The sequence below is a fragment of the Heteronotia binoei genome, chromosome 9 (assembly GCF_032191835.1).
Source record: "Heteronotia binoei isolate CCM8104 ecotype False Entrance Well chromosome 9, APGP_CSIRO_Hbin_v1, whole genome shotgun sequence".
Lineage (NCBI taxonomy): Eukaryota > Metazoa > Chordata > Lepidosauria > Squamata > Gekkonidae > Heteronotia > Heteronotia binoei.
Window position 1 is genome coordinate 49285167 of NC_083231.1, and position 22406 is coordinate 49307572.

The 22406-nt window shown below is 42.2% G+C and overlaps 1 protein-coding gene across 2 annotated transcripts in view; it reads left to right on the forward strand.

Moving 5' to 3' along the window:
- Positions 1-277: 277 nt before the first annotated feature.
- Positions 278-22406, forward strand: part of MARCHF1 (membrane associated ring-CH-type finger 1) — a 181468-nt gene continuing 159339 nt past the window's right edge. Inside the window, exon 1 of one of the 2 annotated variants that reach the window (XM_060246568.1) lies at positions 278-1155. In XM_060246568.1, the coding sequence (XP_060102551.1) occupies positions 1057-1155 (99 nt within the window). In that variant the 5' untranslated portion in view covers positions 278-1056. The remainder of the gene's footprint in view (positions 1156-22406) is intronic. The other variant, XM_060246569.1, reaches the window with a different exon arrangement.

The window sequence follows — 22406 nt, forward strand, 5'->3', positions numbered from 1 at the left end:
TAGCAGGAGAGGCCCAAGACACCACGTGGAGGTTGGCAACCCTAGTACAAATGAAATAACTACTTATTATCAGACCGAGTCTGCTGACCCCCTGGAAAATCGGCCTCCCTGTGTGTGTTTGCTTTCTCTTGCTAAGACTGCAGAAGATGCAGCAGCAGCAGCAACGGGTTAAAGTTTCTATTCGGCCCGTTTGCAACTGCTCCCTTGTAAGTGCCACTTGTCGCCCCCCCCCCCCCCGTTAATTATTAAATCCCTGCTCTTCTCTTCGAGGCGATTCCTTTCAACCTAAGCAGATTAGTGGAGCCGCATGAAGGACGCCGCCAGTTCGTTGCGCTTTCCGACGAAGAAGATTTTGGACTCCAAAATAGGACACTAAACCGCCTTTCAGCCACACGCGCTTCTTTACCCAGCCCACACCGGGCGGTGCGGGTGCAGCAGCCTCTAGCCTGGCGCTCCCGCAGGAAGACAGGCAGGAAGCAGCTGGGGGAGGAAAAAACAGAAGCCGTCGCCGCTGCAAAAATGGGAGAGCCTGAGGAATCTTAAAGGAAGCGCTTTTTTTTTCTACGACTAGGGCCCAGCTTTGCCTTGGTTTCCATGACAGTTATTAGGTAACAGAGAAATTGAATTGTCTCCCACAATGCTCTGGAGAAAGAAGGGGGTGGGAGGAGAGGTTCCTTCCGTGACAAAGCAGTGGAGTTCTGACTTGCGGTAACTCGCCTCAGTGAGCATTTCAAACTCCGTGGATTATTCTTTCTTCCTTTCTGTTCTTTTTTTTTTTTTTTTTTTGGCCGCTCTTCTTCGCTTAGGTTTGGGGCAGGGTAAGAATTAAAAAAAAAATTCCCGGGGAAAGAAGATATTCCCCTCCCCCCCTCGTGTCTCAGCTGCTATTACACGCCACACATACATACAGACCCGCGCGCGCACACACACGCACACTTTTTTTAAAAAAAAAATCTAACAACGCAAGGATATGCACAGTTATCCAGGTGGGCTACTCGGAAGGAGCGAAGCTCGAAGGCGTCCAATCAGGCTTTGGCAACCTGCAGCCCTGTCAAAATGCCTCTCCAACAGATCTCTGTAGTCCCAGCGCGGGAGACTGCCAGCAATGGGAGAAGTTCAATGGGCAGAAACAAAGAGAAGAACAAGGAAGTCGAGGTAAGAGGAGGAAGGCTGGGCTCTGGCGGAACGATGGGACAGGCAGTGCTAGGAAAGGCACCCCACCTCTCCCACCTTCCTCAGGAGGGTGGAAACCCCGATTTGCTCACCAGGAGCAATTCGGTCGGAGAATAGCTGCACGCATGCTTGCCGCATGCTGAAATGCAATCTTCGGCGAACGCCTTAAATGCATGCCGCTGAAACGGAGTTCCTGTATTATGGGGAGAACCCTGTGCTTGTCACCGGAGACAGTGCTCAAAGGGGATGCAAATTTTAGGTGCTGTTTGTGGCTCAACTCTTGGGGTGCTGGTGGTGTATGGAGAGGAGGCATAGTGACTTTGACAATGGGCATTGCTCCCTCTGTACTTGAGACAGCATGTTAGAAAATGACGGATTATTTAGGAGTAGTTACCAAGGGAATACTATAAAAAATCAAATACAGAATAAAATAGTAATATTCCACTGAATATTCAAGCGTAGTCTGCCTGACATGTAACCATACTCTTTGTTGTTTAGTTTCCTTTTCCATGTGTAACCATTTACTTATTTTGGTCTCATCCCATTGTCTTTCAGAGGAGGGAGCTAAAAGATTTTTTTAAAAAAACCAAACTATTCTGTTACTCTTAAACAGGAAATTCTAGGATCCTCTGTGGCTATGCCTGTACATTTTACAGATAATAGAAATGTTGACATCATTGTTTTTAAGTCCTCAAAAGTGTTTTGTAGCAGTGATCCTGGTTTAGCCAGGAAAGGTGTCATTTATACAGGTGACTTTTTGTTTGGAGGTTTTTTTGGGTGGTATATAAGAAATTAACACTATGACTGCTGAAGCTGCTTGGCTTCCTTAAAAAAAGGTTGTCTAGTAAACATGCCCAATTAGTCTTTAACATTCACGTTTTGAGTTATGAATAATTTGTGTCTGAAGAAACAAGTACAATTTTTTGAAGATATAACTAAGGAAAATTTACAGTTTTCCTGAAGCTATTGTTTCCCAATAATTCCCATGCACAGTTGTTAAAGTTACCATCAGCTTGTGTCCACAATTTGTTTATGGTAGTGTGAAGTATCAATATATTTATCTGCATTTAACAGAGTCCCTGTTTCAGCCTTGCACTAGGAAAGCAGTGATTATTGCTTCCTTATTTTCAGATTATACATGTGTTCAGATGATACCCTCCTCAAGCAATAACATTGTATACCCTCCTCAAGCAATAACATGTGTTGTTTTCCACTGTCAGATATCCTCATGAAAATGGCAAAGTATTAGTTTAAAGTAAAGCCTCAACAAAGAAATGCATCACTTAAGTGTAGTCAAGTGAAATTAAAGAAAAAACTTGTGCATTTGAAAATGGGTATTATGTTGAGTAATTACATAATTCTCACTTTAGAATAGCTGTACTTTAGGCATATATCCATAGAAAGTATTTAGGATGAGGCAGCCAGCTCATATATACTAGAAAAGCTTTTCTGTAATGTATATTTTTTCCATGTACTCTTATCTTGGGAGGTTTGTCCTATGGTGTAATGAAAGAGTTTAATTTGAGGGGCCTGAATTGCTTATTGAATGCATTGTATTTCAGGACCTCATGACAGGCTAATGGTAGCACTTAGGATGGTTCTGAAAGCATATAATAATGTAAACTTAAAAAAAAAACGCTAAGTAGCTCATTTCTGTAGAAAAACTTTTAATGAAAAAAATAATTTTAAAAAGTATGGTAGGATAGCCCTTTGGTACCCAGAATCTGTCACTTCTTCCGTTATGTACTTGGTTTACTCTTGCAAGCTATGGAAAACCCTCCCATTACAACACTACTAACAGATAATTTTAAGCAACTAGTAGGACTATGAAGTCTTTGTCTAGCTTTTCATGAATAGATCTATAGACATGAACAGAAGATAGTTTGTGAATGTATGGCATAGACTGGAACATACCCTAGAGAGCTGCAACAGAAGAGTAAGTCTCGGTATGTTTTTATTTATTTATTTTTATTTTATTCAATTTGTATCCTGCTTCCATCCCCACAAGCAGGGCTCTGTGTGGATTCCACCAATTCATACATCATATAAACATAATACAATTTAAAATCACGCACAGCATTAATAAATATTATAAAGCCCAATATTTCTAAGCCTAACAGTCTATTATAATAGATGGTGTTTCAGTCTATCAGTAACAGCTAGGGTGGTCAATCCAAAATTCCAATCAACTCTATGCCCGGTGTGACATCTCTGTCTTACAGACTGCGGAAATGAACTAGGTCCTTCAGGGCCCTGGTCTCACTAGAAAGAGAGTTCAGCAGGTTGAGGACAGCTGGATTGCTCTGTGACCAGGAATTATCAGCAAATTGGTGCCAGATGAGTGCATAAAGGGAGAAATGATCCTATAGATATGATGGTCTCATAAGTACCAAAACCTTGAAGGTAAGTACCAAAACCTTGAAGCTGGTCTGGTACTGAGTCTGAAGCAAATGCAGCTGATAGAGCACAGGTTGTATATGTGCCCTTAAAGAGGTCCCAGTAAGGAGTTGCAGCTGCATTTTGGGCCAGTTGAAGTTTCTAGAATGAGTTACAGTAGTCCAGGCTAGATGTAACTGTTGCATGGATCATTGTAACTAGGTCTTCATGAGACAGATAGGGGATCAGTTGTTGGGCTTGGCGAAGATGAAAGAATGCCATCCTGGCAGTGTTCCTTCAATATAAGAGAGGCATCTAGGATCACGCCCAGACTCTGTCTTGATGGAGGGAGTTGGTATCACTTGTACTTCATCAAGAGTGGGAAGCTGAATTTCCCAATCTGGACCCCATAGGCTTAGTCACAGGACCTCTGTTATTGATGGGTGTACTTTCAGACAGCTCAGCTTTAACCATCCCGCTACAACCTCCAGACAACTGGCCAGATCTCCTGGGATGCTAAGCAGCTGGCAGTCCTTTAACAGATTTAGCCGGGTATCATCTCCATATTGATGACACCCCGAGAGGTTTCATGTATTTGTTGAACAAGATTAGACAGAGGATTACTCTTGGGAGGACTCTGTGTACCATGAGGTGTCATGTAGAGACTTTCTCCCCAAGCACTACTCTGTATCCCTGCCCTTGAAGAAAGGAGCATAGCCATTGTAAGACTGTTCCACGTATTCCTGTGGCAGTGAGGCAGTGGGTCAACAGATCATAATTAACTGTGTCAGGGATCTAATAAGAACAGCAGCACAGACTGCCTCAATCCAGCTGTCTGGAGGTCATCTGTAAGGGCAGCCAGTGCTATCTCCATCCTATGGCCAAGTTGGAAGCCAGGCTAGAATGGATCCAAGGCAGATGTTTCCTCCAGGAAAGCCTATAGCTGTTCTGCTGCTGCCTGCTCAACTACTTTACCCAGGAATTACACATTTGAAACTGGGTGGTAGTTGGCCAGGTTAGAAGGATCTAGTGATGGTTTTTCCAGTAGCGACCTCAACACCTTCCTTCAACATTTCCAGGAAGACTCTTGAACTCAAGGAAAGATTAATAATAGCTTCCAAGGACATTTGTAGCTCTCCCAAGCTGGCCTTAACCAGCCAGGAAGGACCTCTATCAAGGGTGCAATTGGTGGGCTTAGCAGGATTCTGGTCACATCAGTCTGGATGAGTCATCTGAAAGCTAAACCTGAAGTCGGCCAAGGGAAATCTAGTTCACTCACTGTAACAACAGTGATGGGAGAGGTCATGGTGGAACAACAGGACTTCCTCTGCAAAAAGCTCACAAATGCCTCACAGCCAATAGTCAATTAACAACAATTTCGAGAGTCCCTCGATAGGCACATAAGAGATTTAATCACCCTAAACCAAGGGTGTCAAACTAATTTGTTATGAGGGCCGAATCTGACATAAATGAGACCTTGTCGGGCCAGGCCACATAGGGACCGGCCATGTGTGTACCTATCTAAGATTAGATAGCAGAGATAAACTTTATAAAGAACAAAGACAAACACAATTAATTTTTTAAATGCTTAAAACAGCACTTGATCTTAAAGGTGCTTTCTTTGTATTTCTCCCATGGGATCCAGGGAACTGGTCAAAGAAGACTCTGGCTCTAACCTTCCTTCCTCAGGGGACCAAGAGGGGGAGGAGCCTCAGCCAATAGAAGGAATAGAGGCTTGGCTCAGCACCTCTGCTGTGCAATTGAGAGAACCTGGCAAAGCAGGCTCTGCCTCCCCCCTGCCTTTCCCAAGGGAGAAGCCTCAGTCAATGAGAACATAGAGGTTTTGCTCTGTAGCTCCTGTGTGATTGAGCAAGCCTCGGATAGCAAGCTGTGATGCAGAAGGAAGCAAGAGAGAGGGAGAAGGTAGCAGATGGCAGCCAGTTACTTGGGGGTCTGATAGGAACCCCCCAGGGGCCTGATTCGCTCCCTAAGCCGCATGTTTGACACCCCTGCCCTAAACAGTTTAGCTGGGCAAGAACTTGCAGATGCAATGGATGCCACATAGTAAGCTTTTCTTTGTGGCCTTCACCTTCATCTCATGGAATTTCATAAACATCCTATAAAATGTTCTTGTAATCTCATAGTGATGCCAAACTCACTCTAGTTGTCTGAGCTCCTTCCTCATCTCCCTTCACTCTAAGATATACCAAGGGGCTAATTTGGAGCGAGGACACAGAGGACATCAGGAGGTGATCTTGTTGATTGCCTTTGAGAGATGGCTAAAGCAGTCTTCTGTCGTCAGTGGATATCAGATCCTGTGCTCGCTGCCCATGCAGAGGTCGTGGTTCGCATGTCCAGATGGACCTTCAGGACATTGCACTTTATCTCTGGAGATCTGACCAATATCCACATCTGCCGTGAAGGTCTAATCTAGCATGTGGCCTGCTTGATGTGTGGGACCAGATACAATTTGGGAGAGTCCAGTGCTTCCATGGATGCTACTAGGTCTTCAGCCTGAGAAGATGAGGCAGTGTCTACATGGGCATTGAAGTCCCCCAAGACTATAAGTCTGGGGTACTTCAAAGCCCAGTCTGCCACTGCCTCAGTCAGGCTTGGCAGGGTAGCTGGTGTTGTGCTATTCGATTGGTATACCTGTAGGATAACCATGCTCTCCTCAGCATCCCACACCAGGGCCACATAAACAGTGCTAGCAATCTCTGTGGAAGGGGATTGCTCTGAAGGAGAAAGGCTCCTGAATGAGCACTGCCACCCTTCCCCCAACCCTTAGTCTGGGATTGATAAAGGACCAAGAAACCCTGAAGGGGCAATAGTTCTTTCAGAGCAATTGTTTCTCTCTTCCTCATTCAGGTTTCAGTCAGAGATACTAGGACCACTTCTTGAGTCATAAATAACTTTGTAAGATTGTAGTTTTATTATTAATGGACCTGGCATTGCACAACATTAATGTCAGAGAAGAGCTAGAATTCCTAACCCCGCTACCAGAATATCTTGGGATCGGATTGTTATTGGAGGGACACTGAGCATAACCTCATCTCTGTATCCTTCCCTTCTGAGATCTCTTTCTACTGCCATACCTTTCAAACCGCCCCCCCCCCCCAAATCACAGGTATCCCTGGCCCCATCTTGGCCTCCCAAAAACAAATTCAATCCCACCTCCCAAACCTAAACTTCACAATATCACAGTGGCTGATTTTTGGGGTTCTTTCACAACCACTGCTTGTAGTGAAATCAACTAGTTCATATTACAATTCTCCAAAGTCCAACAATTAAATAAATACCACTCCTCCATTATTGTCCTTATTTGCATTAATGGATCTACAAATTAGTACGTTTAACAAATTAATCAGTCAGTCACATTAATTAGTCATATCATTCCTTCCCTCCCATCTCTACCCCCCCAATAAAGTTACAATTTGTCCTACAATTAATAATATTGTCCTAGGAGGATCCTCCAGGATCCAGCTACAATCTATAAACTATTTAATAAAATAACAGTAATTCTAAAATTTTCCAAGCTTGGCCAAACCTGTACTATAGAGGTAGGCGTAGAATTTAACAAAAGTAGTCCAGATGGAGACTGGAAAACTAACAGATGTTTCCTATATAGAGACAAACACAGCTTGGGGGGATATCTCTTGAGATTGTCCGGAGGAGTGTAGGAGATCATTCTCAAATATTTCTTCGTGGCAGGCTCCTGGCCTGACTAAATCACACACTATCCCTCTAGTAGTTTGTTAGAATATTCAGTGCTATTTTAACTCGAGACCTGGCTCTGATCATTCCAGTTCATCTAATATCCATTGCAGTGTTTAGCTTATAGTTTGCTGTAGCTGCCTGGACACTCAGATGTCTTTGTGGGGCTCTGAGGTCTCAAAATCTCAGAGAGCTTTGAAGATTTCCAAAGGGTTCCAGGTACACTTGTGTTTATGTGAAGTGTCTGGTGACCTTCTTCAACATAATAGGCTGTTGGTCCAATAGCGATCAGGCAGACTTTCCACTGACCAGGGTCATTTCAAGCTGATGATGATCAGATCAAGACAAAGCAACCAGCTGATGGAGTAGGCCATGCAGTTTTCTGCAGCATCCCATTATTTTAGACATTTAATAAATCTTTATTTTTTTTGGGGGGGGGGTGTGTCAAAATTGTTTCCGTTCCTTTCATCTTTCCCCACCTTGCAAAGATCCTCTTGTTAACACCTGTGGTCAAACAAAGTGTGGATTTAGGCTGTTAACTGTGCCATTTGAACAGACTTACACCCTTTTGAGTCCATAGAAGACAACTTTGAGGATAGTATTGTTAAGAGTTTACTTCTACTTTTATGTGTTCCAAACCTAGGGTCGTTTTAACAAATGTGATCAGTAACACCATCTTATGTTCCTTAACTGTTTCTTCTGTAGATGATCATGAATGATTTACAACTTTAAGTTTAAATTTGTTTTCTAGAGTACTGAAAGATACTTGCTATTACAATAAGCATGTGATACATGTCCACACTTTTTATTGTGGGAAGTAAGGTTGGGATATAAAGCCTCCTAAATTCATTGTAAAACTAGGTGTAAGGGTAAATTCTTCTTGCTCTAAGTCTTGCATTCTTTTAGTGTGGACCCCATCTTGTCAAACAACATAATTAGGTATAGATGAATCACAAGAATTAGATTTTAACTGTTGTTCCACAGTCAGTGGTACTTCCAGTATTTTAGTATGCTTTTACTTTAGTCTGCAAGCATCTAAAGGACAACTTGGTGATCCAGGGAAGTCAACACAGATTTATCTCCAAGAGGTCCTGCCAGGCCAACCTTCTTTCTTTCTTTGATCAAATGACAAAATACTGGATTGAGGGAATGTTGTTGATGCTGTTTTCTTGGATTTCAGTAAAACTTTTGAGAGGGTGCCCCATGATGATAAGTGCCGAGTTCTACATTTGGGTAACAAAAATGAGGAACACACAAACTGGATGGGAAAACTAGAGGAGTGTGTACTGGGCTCTATGATAGTTAGGGGTGGATAGGGAACAGGTTGGAGAGCCAGTTTGGTGTAGTGGTTAAGTGTGCGGACTCTTATCTGGGAGAACCGGGTTTGATTCCCCACTCCTCCACTTGCACCTGCTAGCATGACCTTGGGTCAGCCATAGCTCTGGCAGAGGTTGTCCTTGAAAGGGCAGCTGCTGTGAGAGCCCTCTCCAACCCTACCCACCTCACAGGGTGTCTACTGTGGGGGAGGAAGGTAAAGGAGGTTGTGAGCTGCTCTGAGACTCTTTGGAGTGGAGGGCGGGATATAAATCAATATCATCATCATCTTCTACACTCAAAGAGAAGTTGTCAATGGCATTTTATCTGAATGGAGGGACTGGTATCCAGTGGGGTTCCTCAGGGCTCAATATATTTTATTAGTACTTTTCAGTATTTTTATCAGTGATCTAGATGAGGGTGTGGAGGGGCTACTCATTAAATTTGCAGATGACACTAAATTGGGAGGACACACCAGAAGATAGAGATGGAATTCACTGAGATCTCAATACACTGGAAAAGTGGGCAGATGTGAACAAGATGCAATTTAACAAGGATAAGTGCTGAGTTCTGCATTTGGGTAACAAAAATGAGGAACACACAAACTGGATGGGGGGTTCACTTCTGGGTAGCAATGTGAGTGAAGAAGATCTTGGGGCATGGGCAGACCATAAGTTAAATATAAGCAGCCAGTGCGATGCACTGACAAGGCAATCTTGGTGTGTATCAACAGAGGCATACCATCTAAATTGCAAGATGTCATAGTTTCACTGCACAGGGCATTGGTCAGGCACCTGGAGTATTGTGTGCAGTTCTGGAGGTCTCACTTCAAAAAGGATGTGGACACAATAGAGTGGGTGCAGAGGGGAGTGATGAGGATGATCTGGGCCCTGGAGACCTAGCCCTATGAGGAAAGACTGAGGGATTTGGGAATATTCGGTCTAGAGAAGAGGAAGCTGACGGGACATAATTGCTCTCTTTAAGTATTTGAAGGGCTGTCACTTAGAGGAGGGCAGGGAGCTGTTCCTATAGGCAGTGGAGGATAGTGCTCCCAATAATGGGTTTAAGTTAAGGGTGGGAAGGTACCAGCTGGATATTAGGAAAACCTTTTTTACAGTAACAGTTCTTCAGTGGTGGAATCAGCTGCCAGGGGAGGTGATGAGCTCCTCCTCACTGGCACTCTTTAAGCAGCGGCTGGACAAACACTTACCAGGGATGCTCTAGGCTGACCCTGCATTGAGCAAGCGGTTGAACTAGACGACCTGTATGGTCTCTTGCAACTCTGATCCTGTGATATTTCATGTATTACATAAGAATGGTAGGATAGTTTGCGCTTAATTGGTTCTTATCTTCTTTCTGCTCTGTATAGCTTTGAAAAAATAATGGTGACTGTTAGAACACTATTGGGTATGGCTGACTTCCACTTGAATTGATGAAAAAAATGAAATCATACTTAAGGACCCCCAGGCTCCAGACACCCTGCGTTGTTGTTACATATTATTTTCTACTACTACTATGTAGTAAAAGTGGATTTTGTAGTGTGTTAACTATATTACTAGCGGTTACTGGTTTAGAAATTTTACTTAGTTTTATGCTCTTTACAGGGCAGTTAATTCTACCTTTCATGTGTTAGGATTCTGTGTTCTTTGAAAAGTAAATCCTATTTAGTATTTCAGTCTCTTCTGTTAGCTAGTTACTGTCACATAGCTATTGAACACTTGGGGCTATTTGTATATTAAGTTTCAGGACTTACAGACTGCATTGACCTTAACGTTTTTAACACTCGTTAAAAGGTCTGAAGTAGCCCACCTCCATCTCACATAAGTATGTGCATGATTAGAACTATATGTTTCCTTGCAAACGATGGGCTGCTTGCAGACTGACCTGGGAGCAGATTCCATTATTGAAAAAGGATACATTGAATGTTCCCAGAGGTTAAGTACCCTGTGGTAGTATGTCCTCCTGGGAGCAGGGGAAACCTCCTTCTGGAGTGGAGGGGAGAGGGCAGTTTTCTCGGAAGGTTTGGGATATGGAATATAATGACTCTAATAGCTTTCATGTTGGCTTTGATTGTCTGTAAAATAAATAGTAAAGGTAAGGGTAGTCCCCTGTTCAAGCACCAGTCATTTTTGACTGGGGTGACGTCACATCATGACATTTTCACAGCAGACTTTTTTACAGAGAGGTTTGCCATTGCCTTCTCCAGTCATCTATACTTTACCCCCAGCAAGCTGCATACTCATTTTACCGATCTCAGAAGGATGGAAGGCTGAGTCAACCTTGAGCTGGCTACCTGAACCCAGCTTCCACCGGGATTGAACTCAGGTCAAGAGCAGAGCTTGGACTGTAGTACTGCAGCTTACAGCTCTGCGCCATGGGCAGATAGTGGCATTTAATTTGTGAAACTGAAGTAATAATTGTCCCTGTCACATTCATTTTTTAAAATACAGCTAGGGGTATAGTATGCCCTAGTAGCCAATTAATGGGATGAGCCCTGTGGCGCAGAGTGGCAAAGCTGCAGTATTGCAGTCTGAACTCTCTGCTCATGACCTGAGTTCGATCCCAGCGGAAGCTGGTTTCAGGTAGCTGGCTCAGGTTGACTCAGTCTTCCATCCTTCCGAGGTCGGTAAAATGAGCACCCAGTTTGCTGAGGGGAAAGTGTAGATGACTGCGGAAGGCAATGGCAAACCACCCCGTAAAAAGTCTGCCATGAAAACATTGTGAAAGCAACGTCACCCCAGAGTTGGAAGCGACTGGTGCTTGCACAGGGGACTACCTTTACCTTTTATTTAGCCAATTAATACAATAAGTTTTAAGGCAGGAAGCATTGAAGGGATTACAAAAATGACAACTGTTGTCTATACATTTTATTTTGAGCACCCCAAAACACTTGTTCCAACGCAATTAGATGAGTATATCCTTTGCCTTCTGATTGCTATAATTCCTTTAAACATAAGATGTTCATTTAATGTAGTTGTCGCGGCCAAGATTGCGTCTGCAAATTCGCGCCCGGCACAATTGTTTAAAATAATTGGACATTTAACTACACTGCCCCAGGGCAGACAAAACGCTAGAGAATTAGAAATAGGCTGTGAGGCTTTTGCGAAATTTTTTGCAGACAAAATCACGTCACTCCGCCAGGACCTGCCCATCACCTTAGATACAGTACATGAGTCCGAGGCCCCATGCCTGTCTTCTGATCTAACCCTGGATCATTTCGACCCGCTCAGCCTGGAGGAAGTTGACGGAATTCTCTCCTCTGCGCGCCCTACAACTTGCGATTTGGACCCATGCCCCTCCTGGCTAATTAAATCCTGCCGGAGGGAGCTTGAATGTCCTTTACGGGACATCATAAATAGATCCCTTTCAGAGGGGTGCTTTCCATCATCCCTGAAAGAGGCCTTGGTCCGACCCCTCTTGAAAAAAAGTACAGCAGACCCGGCCGAATTGGCAAACTACCGACCGGTCTCTAATTTACCGTTTTTAGGTAAAATAATAGAGAGGACAGTGGTGTCGCAGTTGCAGAGCTTTCTGGATGACGCTTCCATCCTAGACCCTTGCCAGTCCGGCTTTCGCCCAGGTTATGGGACGGAGACAGTACTGGTCGCCCTGATGGATGATCTCCAACGGCACCTGGATTGGGGCGGTGTGGCGGTGCTGATGTTGTTAGATCTGTCAGCCGCGTTCGACACGGTCGACCATCGGCTACTGACCCGCCGCCTCGCCGATATAGGGGTGAGGGGGTCTGCCTTACAATGGCTCTCCTCCTTCCTCGAGGATCGGGGACAAAGGGTGGCAATTGGTGGCGAGCGGTCCCGGAGGCTCACACTGGATTGTGGAGTGCCTCAGGGGGCAGTTCTCTCACCAATGTTATTCAATATCTATATGTGCCCTCTTGCCCAGATTGCCAGGAGATACGGACTTGGGTGCCATCAATATGCAGATGACACCCAACTCTACTTACTGATGGACGGCCGGCCTGACTGCGTCCCTGAGAATTTAGACCGGGCCTTGCAGGATATGGCAACATGGTTGAGGGGGAGCGGGCTGAAATTGAATCCAGCGAAGACAGAAGTCCTTTGCCTGGATCGGGGCACCTGGGAAGGGGAAATACCTCTTCCGGTCTTCGACGGGGCGCCGTTGAAAACGGCGCACCGGGCTAGGAGTCTGGGAGTTTTACTGGAGCCTTCATTATCAATGGAGGCTCAGATTGCAGCCACTGCCAAGTCAGCCTTTTTCCACCTAAGGCGGGCAAGGCAGTTGGCTCCCTTCCTAGAGCGCCAAGATCTGGCAACGGTACTTCACGCAACAGTCACCTCGAGGCTGGGTTACTGTAATGCCCTCTACATGGGGCTGCCTCTGTACCGAACCCGGAAGCTGCAGCTGGTGCAGAACGCAGCGGCCGGACTGTTGCTGGGGCTCCCTAAATGGGAGCACATACAGCCTGGGCTGCGCGAGCTGCACTGGCTGCCAGTTATATACCGGGTTCGTTACAAAGTGCTGGTCATTACCTTTAAAGCCCTATATGGTTGAGGACCTGTCTACCTTAGGGACCGTCTCTCCCCATATGAACCCCAGAGAGCACTGAGGTCAGCTGGAAAAAACTTGCTGACCACCCCCGGACCAAGAGAGGTGAAGCTGCAATGCACCCGCAATCGGGCCTTCTCCTCTGTAGCCCCGAGCCTATGGAACCAACTCCCAGAGGAAATGCGGGCCCTGCGGGACCTTGAACAATTCCGCAGGGCCTGCAAGACCTTCCTCTTCAGACTGGCCTTCGCTGAAGAAAGAAGCTGCTAAGGATAACCGCCACCACAAAAGAACGAATAGCAATAGCACTTTTATTAATTTAATTTAATTAATTGATTAATTTTAAACTCATTAGAATTTTAAAATGTTGGATGTAACTTTGTTTTTATTTAATGCTGTTAGCCGCCCTGAGCCTGCTCCGGCGGGGAGGGCGGGATACAAATAAAATTTATCTATCTATCTATCTATCTATCTATCTATCTATCTATCTATCTATCTATCTATCTATCTATCTATCTATCTATCTATCTATCTATCTATCTATCTATCTATCTATCTATCTATCTAGTTTTATGAAGTGTTATTTCAGCTTCATCTTAGCCTGCAGCACTTTATTGGCATGAAACGGCAGTAGGTGTTGAGTGTGCCTGTAATGTTTCTTACTAGTTGGTGTACTGATGATCAGTCCAATAAGAATATTAGGTTGGATCCAACCAGCTCTTCTGGGGGGAAAAAAGAGTGAGCTCCTTTGATCTGGGGACCATAGGATCTGTTTGGACAAAAGTAACATGAGTACATGTGGTGGGAAATTAGACAAGATGGAGAATTAGGCAAAATAGTGAAAAAGCTGCCTAAATCCAGCCCATTTATTGTAAAATTGGTACACTCACTGAATGTAAAAAGTGTGAATATCAGTTTCTAATTAGCTTTTCTCCTTTAAACTGAATGTGTTTCTTCTGGAACTGGGGTGTCAAACATGCGACCTGCAGGCCCGGCCCGCACAAGGCTCAAATCTGTGCAGCTTCCTTCTCCTTCCTTTTCCAGGGCTGCTGCAGCAACTGCACTGTAGCTTGCCCCTTCCCGCTCCCTTAGTGGCTCTTGCCTTTCTTCCCCTTCCCTCTCTGTTTCACACACACTCCTACCTCCATGGCTGCTTCATGTGGGAAAGATAAGACAAGCCTCTGTCTCTCTATTGCTCACTTGCACATATGTGTACACACACACGCAGAAGCTTCTGCTTCCTTCTCCAGGATTACTACTCTTCTTTTAGAGAGAAAGGGAGGGGAGGAAAGAGAGAGAGAGAAAACAAAGTTGAAATTCCATGGCAGCTTAAGTCCAACAATATTTTATTCTAGGTATAAGTGTTTGTGTACAAACACACTTTGGAGGGAGGGAGGGAGCATGGATGGGTAGATTCTTTTAATAAGCACAGTGTACACTGAGAAAATTATTTTGGCTTATTCTGAAAATGTTTTTTTAAAAAAAAAAAAAGATTAGATTTCTCTGTTCCTACCTGGATTTTTTTTCTTTCAAAAAGAATACTTGAATTTGTCCTTATATCTTGGAGAGTGGCATGATTTCAGATGCCAAATGATAATAGCACTTATTGGCAATGAGACAGGAAAATTAGATCTCGATTCAGTCCTGGAAGATGCATTGTCTTGAGCTTCATTATCAATTGCAATTCAGCAGACTCTGTTCTCTCTTTGAAATTACTTTGTAAGATCACTGCTAATCTTAGGTCAGCAACTGAATGTTGTGGTTTCTAATGTCAGATTTATGTCCATTTATTCTTTACATCATTCTGGGCTGAATTCTCCTGGATGGAATTAATACCTAGGTTTCCTATCTCATTACCAATGCTGGTATCTCTATGCCTACTACCCCTCTGCATATCACACCTAATCCAATCAAGTCTGCTATTGTCATTCACCCGCTATTGCCATTTGGCATCTGAAATCACCTTTATAAAGTTTATATCTTTATATCTAGTTGGCTTATGTCCATACCACCCTGAACACGACCGATCTCGTCTGATCTCAGAATATTTCCAGTACCTCATGATACATTTTATGGCATGCATGGCTCAGCCCAACAAAGTAACATTTATGTCAGATCTAGCCGTCATAACAAATTAGTTTGATGTGCCAGCAAATGGAGGAAATTAGTGCCAGGAAATGGAGTTCACTGAGTGTGTTCCAATTTAAAACCAGAACTTGCAATCAAAAGAAAACATTACACAAGGTTTTACTTCATACAGTGGCAAAAAGTAAAGAGAATATTAAACAAAATATGAATAGAACACTATGCCAATTAGTATGCCAAACAAAATAGTTTAAATGCATACTTAGCATATGCATATCTTCATTATTTTATAAACATGGAGCTCCTCAATGTGCATATAATGAGGATAGATATATACATATAACAGTCACGGGTTGATACGTGGCAGTCGTTTGCACATATACGTAAGAACATGTGTTATTAAACTAAATGGAAAGTTAACTCTTGAATTATTACAAAACTTATATCTATCAGAATGCTATATATCTCAAAGTGCTGCAAGATAAATTTGTAGTATGGGCAAATAGAAGTGGTGTAAAGGTTTGTTGAAAATAGGCTAGAAATCAGCTATGAATTTCACTGGTTGGCCTCAGGCAAGCCTCTTACTGGCAGCCTAATCTAACTGACTGCATTGAAGTGAAGAATGAAGATCAAATTGGTAACTTGTATACACAGTCTGAGTTCCTTGGAGAGGTGTGAGATACAAAAATGTAAAGTTAAGTTGTATCTTACTGGTGAAGCAATTGGAAGTGTCTGGTCTCCATATAAATATACCAATTATGTGTTTCTTTATTGAAAATCTGAGATTTCAAGTCAGAAGCATTAAAACACTGTAGTTTGCTATCTATACATAAAACACTGTAGTTTGCTATCTATACTACCTATGCACGGGCCTTCTCTACCGCGGCCCCTTCCTTGTGGAATCAACTCCCAGAGGAGGTGCGGGCCCTGCGGAACCTTGATCAGTTCCGCAGGGCCTGCAAGACCACCCTTTTCAAACAGGCATTCATGAACGGCTGACCAAGTCCACAAAGAAACATCAAAATGGTCCAGTCTGGAGATCCGCCATCATTCACAAACTGACAGGCATAGCGTCGATTAATAACGGTACTGTCAGATCTAACTTAATGTTTTTAGATTTAGTAACTGTTTTAACTAATGTATTAATCGGTTTGGGGTTAATTTAATGTTTTGTTAAATGTATTGTTGTTTTGCTGCTGTTAGCCGCCCTGAGCCTGCGTGGCGGGGGAGGGCGGGATATAAATAAAATTTTACTTTACTTTACTTACTTACTTTATTGCATGCCAACACTTTTCTTGTACTTTGTGATACCATTGATTTTTGGAAACTGCCAGATTTATGCATGCAAACATTTGCTGCAATGTGAATAATTTCAGCACACTGGACAGCAATCAAGCTTTATTGTGATGTATTGATATTTTTGTGCTTAATATTTAATATTTTAAATTTCTGAATGAAATTCAGATTTTTTTCTTGTCCTTTTATGAAAACAATGGAAACCTCAGTGAAAAAGGTATTCCAATGGAGATAAGTAACTACTTTGCAAAGTTAATAACAATAATTTGCATAGAGTGATTCTACCTTTATTACAGGTAGAATTTGGAGAGTTGTTTGGGAGATGGAGGAGGGATAGGAAGGAGTTAGCTGCCTTGTTCTATGTCAAGTGGAACTTGCCCAGTCTCCTCTGTTAATTTTAACAAGGAGGCCCTATGCAATGTAGCATCTTAGGTTTCCGAAGGATTCTACCTTTCATGTCATTGTTTTTTAAACTTTATTTATAACTTGCCTTTCTCTCCACTGGGAACCTCATTCTCCTCCTCTCCATTTCCTCCTCACATCAATCCTGTGAGGTGCATTTGACTGAGAATGTGTGACTGACCTGAGGTCACCCAGTAAGCTTCCATGGCAAAGTGGGGATTCAAACTGGACCCTCTCAGATCCTAGGCTGTCACTCTAACCACACTGGCTTGCTTATGGAGGAGTTGCAAACACTTTGGATACTTTAAAAAGTGTTGGTGGTCAGGATTATCAGCAGTTCTTTAGATTATGTTGTCTTTCCTTTTTAAAGGTGCTAGGGCTTCCACTACCTTCCTGTTCCTTTTGAGCCTTTTTGCTCCCATATAACCTACCATCAGCAGCTCCTTGCTTCTGCTTTCTGCCTGAGAATATGTTATGCCTTTAAAATGCATGAGTTAATTTGGTCTCAGACTTCCAATTATGGTATAGAAATAATCTTTATCCAAAGGCATTTTTCCTATGAGGAAGAACATCAAGGGTATGAAATGGCTGCTAGGTGATTCAAGCTGAAGCTTACACAGTCTGGGACTAGACTGGGTGGAAACCTTTATATTTTCCCAAACTTTCAGATAATTGATTTTTACTGCTGTGATGTTTTCTGTCTGTCTTAATTTTATTGTAAGTCCTTTAGGTTTGCCTTTCTGCAGACTGTCAGTGTTTGTATTTTATTATTTTTATTGATGATGTTTAGTATTGTAAACTGCATTGGGTATATTATAATAGAGAGGAGAGATATAAGTAAATTTTTATTCATTGAAGTATTTATATCTCACCTTTCCTTGTATCTCAAGGCAGATTTCATACACAGTAAAACCACAAATAATCTCCTCACTCCTATTAATATATCTCATTATCTAGTTGGTCTTAATGCTATAGTCTTAGTCATCTTCATCTCCCCCCAGTATTTTTCAGTTTATTGCATCCCATGCCTAACAATAAAATGTCATGAGAATTAATACAAAAAGCATCTGTTGCAGCTATAGACATGAGGAAAGCTGTGAGAGAAGTACAGCCTGTTTGTGTGTATCTGATTATCCTGCAATATCGTAGTAATTTGAAAGAATGTCAGTGAGTCATATAGTTTCTGCAGCCCAAATAAGTTTCAGAAGGAAACTTCGTAATTATAAACTTAGTTTTTAACCTTTGTATGCATACAGGATACTGCTGTTATTTCCTGCTAGTGTAGAACCCTTGTAGCCTAGCAGTGTTGCAGCTTCAGTGATAGCTTTTACTAGATCAGTGTTCCTTTATTAGGAAGTGTTGAACGCAAGACATAGGTTGAAGATCCCTGATTCAGGGGGTGTTGACATGTTTGTAATAATTTCTCCATAGTTTACATAGTTTACTGATGCTATGATGTCTTAACTGTGACTTGAATGACTTGCTTATTTGAATATGAAAGGTAGTGGGGCTGTGAACCATGGTTTTTAAAAATCTGGTTTTAAAGCAGAAATGTTTTTGGAAATTTATTGTTTCTGTGGATTTCCTATCAGTGTTATAAATGTACATTGAGCCATTGATACCATCAGGTTCTGCACATCACATTAAAATGTTATGTGTGGCAAATGCCTGTTTTCTATCATAAGCTGTACAGTTTTACTTTTTTATTTAGACCAACTTCAAACAATAATTGCCCTGACCTGGATGTCACAAGCTAGCCCAGTCCAGTCAGGTCTTCAAAGCTAAGTAGAACAGGGGTGTTGAACTCATTTGTTATGAGAGCCGGCTATGCGTGTCGGGCCAGTCCATGCGTGTCATAAAATGTAATGCCAGGTAGCAGAGAGATGAACTTTATAAAGCACACAAACACAGTTAAAGATTTTAAAAACTTAAAATAAAACATGCTTAAAACATTAGCATTTGTTGGTCTTAAAGATGCTTTCTTTGTATCTTTCCAGGGAACTGGGAAAATGAAGCTCTGGCTCTTTCCTTCCTTCACTGGGGGCAGGGATGGGGGCAGGGAGCCTTAGCCAATAGAAGGAAGAGAGGCTTAGCTCAGTAGCTTTGTTTTGTGATTGAGAGAGCTTGGCAAAGCAAGGTATCCCTCCCCCTCCTGCTCAAGGGAGGCGCCTCAGCCACTGGAGAAAATAGAGGCTTTGCTCTGTAATTCCTGTGTACTTTAGGAAGCCTGGCAAAGCAAGCTGTAATGCAGAAGGAAGCAAGAGAGAGGGAGAAGGCAGCAGATGATAGCCAGTTGCTCAGGGGTCTGATAGGAGCTCTCCAGGGGCCTGATTCGTCTCCTGGGCCACATGTTTGACACCTCTGGGAGTCAGTCCTGGTTAGTACTTGGATGAGAGACCACCGAGGAAGTCCACAGGTGCTTTGTGGAGGCAGGTAATGGCAAACCAAATCATCTCTTGTTTTGAAAACCCAACAGGGTTGCCATAAGACATTGGTGACTTGACAGCACTTTCCACCACCAAAACAATTAAGCTGATCAATCACAAAACCATCAAAGAATAACAGTTAAAATAGCCTGCAATAACATACTTAAAGTTTGGGAAATCTTATTTTACCTGGGAACACAGAAGAAATTACATTTTTGCTTCTTTGTTTCCAGGAAATCAGGAAGGAAAACACTTTGAAGAAAGATACAGCAAAGGAAGAATTCTCCTGGCAGAAGTTTGATTGGGTGGGGGTGGGGTTTGCCCTGTTATGTGGCAGAGATGTTGTGTCTGATAACATCGCAATGCATTTAAAGTGATTTGCAATAACTGTAGGTTTGGAATGATTTTTAGTTGGAGATGGGAGCTTGTGTGTCTTTGTGATATGCAAGTCCGTGACTGGAAGAATGTTTAGCTACTCTTAATAGGATATATATTTTTGTGAGTGGGATATTGATTATACAGAGTATAAGCTCTAAATCATATGACACTAGCATCATGTGACACAATCAGAAGTTATTCGTGCAGTGTTATGTGATGTGATTTTTCTGATGCATGCTGATGGCCTTATGCATAGTGCTTGCAAAGAACATAAGAACCACCTGCTAAATTGGAGCAAAAGTACTTGTATCATCCTGGATTTCCTGAGTGGCTAGCCAGATACTTCTTTCAGCAGACTCATCCTTCCCTAAAAAAATTATATTCCACTTTTTAACAATAAAGATCCTCAAAATACAAAAATCACACTGCTGAAATACGAAATTCTGAAAATAGCCCCATTTTTGATTGCTTGCCAACTCAGATAAACATAGGTGGGTGGGAAGGGGTTGAAGAAGCCAGGTAGGCAAGAAGGTTGACAATTGCAGCTGGGAAGAGAAGGAGGCATTGATGGCCAGATAGGAGAGATGTTAGGGGTGATGGCAACAGATGGGAGGAGAAGACAGATGGCAGTAGCAAGCAGGAGATAAGCTGGGTGGCAGCAGCTTCGGTGGAGGGAGAAGAAGGAAAGGCAGATATTGGTTGGGTACAGAAAGCAACAAAGTAGAGGAGGAATGATGAAGCAGTGGTGACTAAGGGACTCTGTAAATAGCGTTTCCTCCTTTTCCCTTGTGATTTATGATATTGAAAAATGGGTTTATATAGCCCTGTGGTGCAGAGTGGTAAGCTGCAATTCTGCAGTGCAAGCTCTGCTCATGTCCTGAGTTTGATTCCGGCAGAAGTTGGGTTTATGTAGCCTGCTCAAGGTTGACTCAGCCTTCTATCCTTTCAAGGTTTGTAAAATGAGTACCCAGCTTGCTTGATGGTGAAGTGTAGAGATGACTGAGGAAGGCAATGGCAAACCACCCTGTAAAAATTCTGCCAAGAAAGCAGTGTGATGTGACATCACCCCATGGGATGGTAACGACTTGGTACTTGCACAGGGGATTACATTTACTTTTTATATGGAATGTATGATTTTGCATCAGAAATAGTTGGTTAAGTCCAAATTTTCATCAAGTTCCCTGTTGCTTGGAGGTAAAGTGTAGACAACTGGGGAAGACAATGGCAAACCACCCTGTAAAAAGTCTGTCAAGAAAATGTCATGATGTGACATCACCCCATGGGTTGGTAATGACTTTTTATATGCAATGTATGATTTCACATCAGAGATAGTTGGTTAAGTCCAAATTTTCACCAAGTTAGCTGTTCTTAGATGTCAAGAGAAGTCCATCCTGTTTACCTGTGCTTTTAACACCTGTTTAATGTACAACTTGCTAATATTTTATAATTTACTAGTCTGTATTAGTTGTGTTAACTTGATTTTTTGTGGTTTTTTTGGATTTGAACATTGAATTAGTTTAGTGGAAAGATAAGATAGAAATTTTAAAAATAAACATCTTAAAGTATACACTATTTTTCATTTGACTGAATGCAATAGATGCATATGAAAATTGTTTAAGCATCTCTAAATGTCACATCATTATATTTTTCCTCCTTCTGATTATGTATTTTAATAGCTTTGCAATTACCACATATAAGAAAAGAAGAGCTTAAAATATCCTGTGCCGTTTCAGGTTTATCATGAAGGATCATGTTGAAAATAAACTAATTTGCAGTTATTTAAATATGAGGTACCTGGTCTTACATTGTAGGAATTTGTGTTGCAAATATTTCGGTCATGATGGGTCATTCAACAGCTCAGTGGAGTTGACCATGCACTGATAAATGGCATCAAAGGATAACAGAAGAATCACTACAGAATAATGCAGGTTTGACTCCTTTAAGAGAGAGCTGGAACAGTTGCTTAACATTTCTTTATGTGAGCTTCTTGAACTCAGTGGGGGTTACAGAATGTAACTCTCCCTGAGGGTCCATTTAAAGAAGAAGTCACAGGTGTTTGTAAAGACTTTGAAGTTCTCAAATAGAAGTGCAGAGTGTTGTTATGAGGTGAAATATCTTTGTTAGTTTAAGGTGAGAATTATTATCATGTACAGAAAAAGCAAGGTGCTTGTGGAAAAGGGGAACATTTTCTCTTTCTCAAAACCAAAACCACAATATGCACAGAGAAACACTGTGGTCTATGTTTGAATATACCTTTCATTCTATAGGTTTATTTTTAACAAGCGCTTTTATTTATTGAGCTTTATAAAGGGAAGGTTACAGTAGGTTTTTTATAGCAGTGGATTTATGGCAAGAGAAGAACTTTGCAAGTCAAAATATCATTGCCAGGCCATTTCAATATGGCTTTGACATACATTGTTTTGCATTCAAGGACTGACTTCTGAGTACAGAAACACACATAAATAGCAACATATGCAAGTTTTGGCAAAACCTGTGCAAGCTGTGGCTTGCAGACACTAGCTTCAACAAAGACGAACATTGCCAGTAGAACTCAGTATATAAATGTGCATATAACTTCTATAAGGATGCTGTACTTTGTATGTATTTTGTACTTGGAAATCCAGACTTTAGGGAAGAGAAAGAACATATTGGCATCAAACTCAGGACTCATAGATATGTCCTGTCTTGTTTCTGGAACATCATTACTATCTGAAG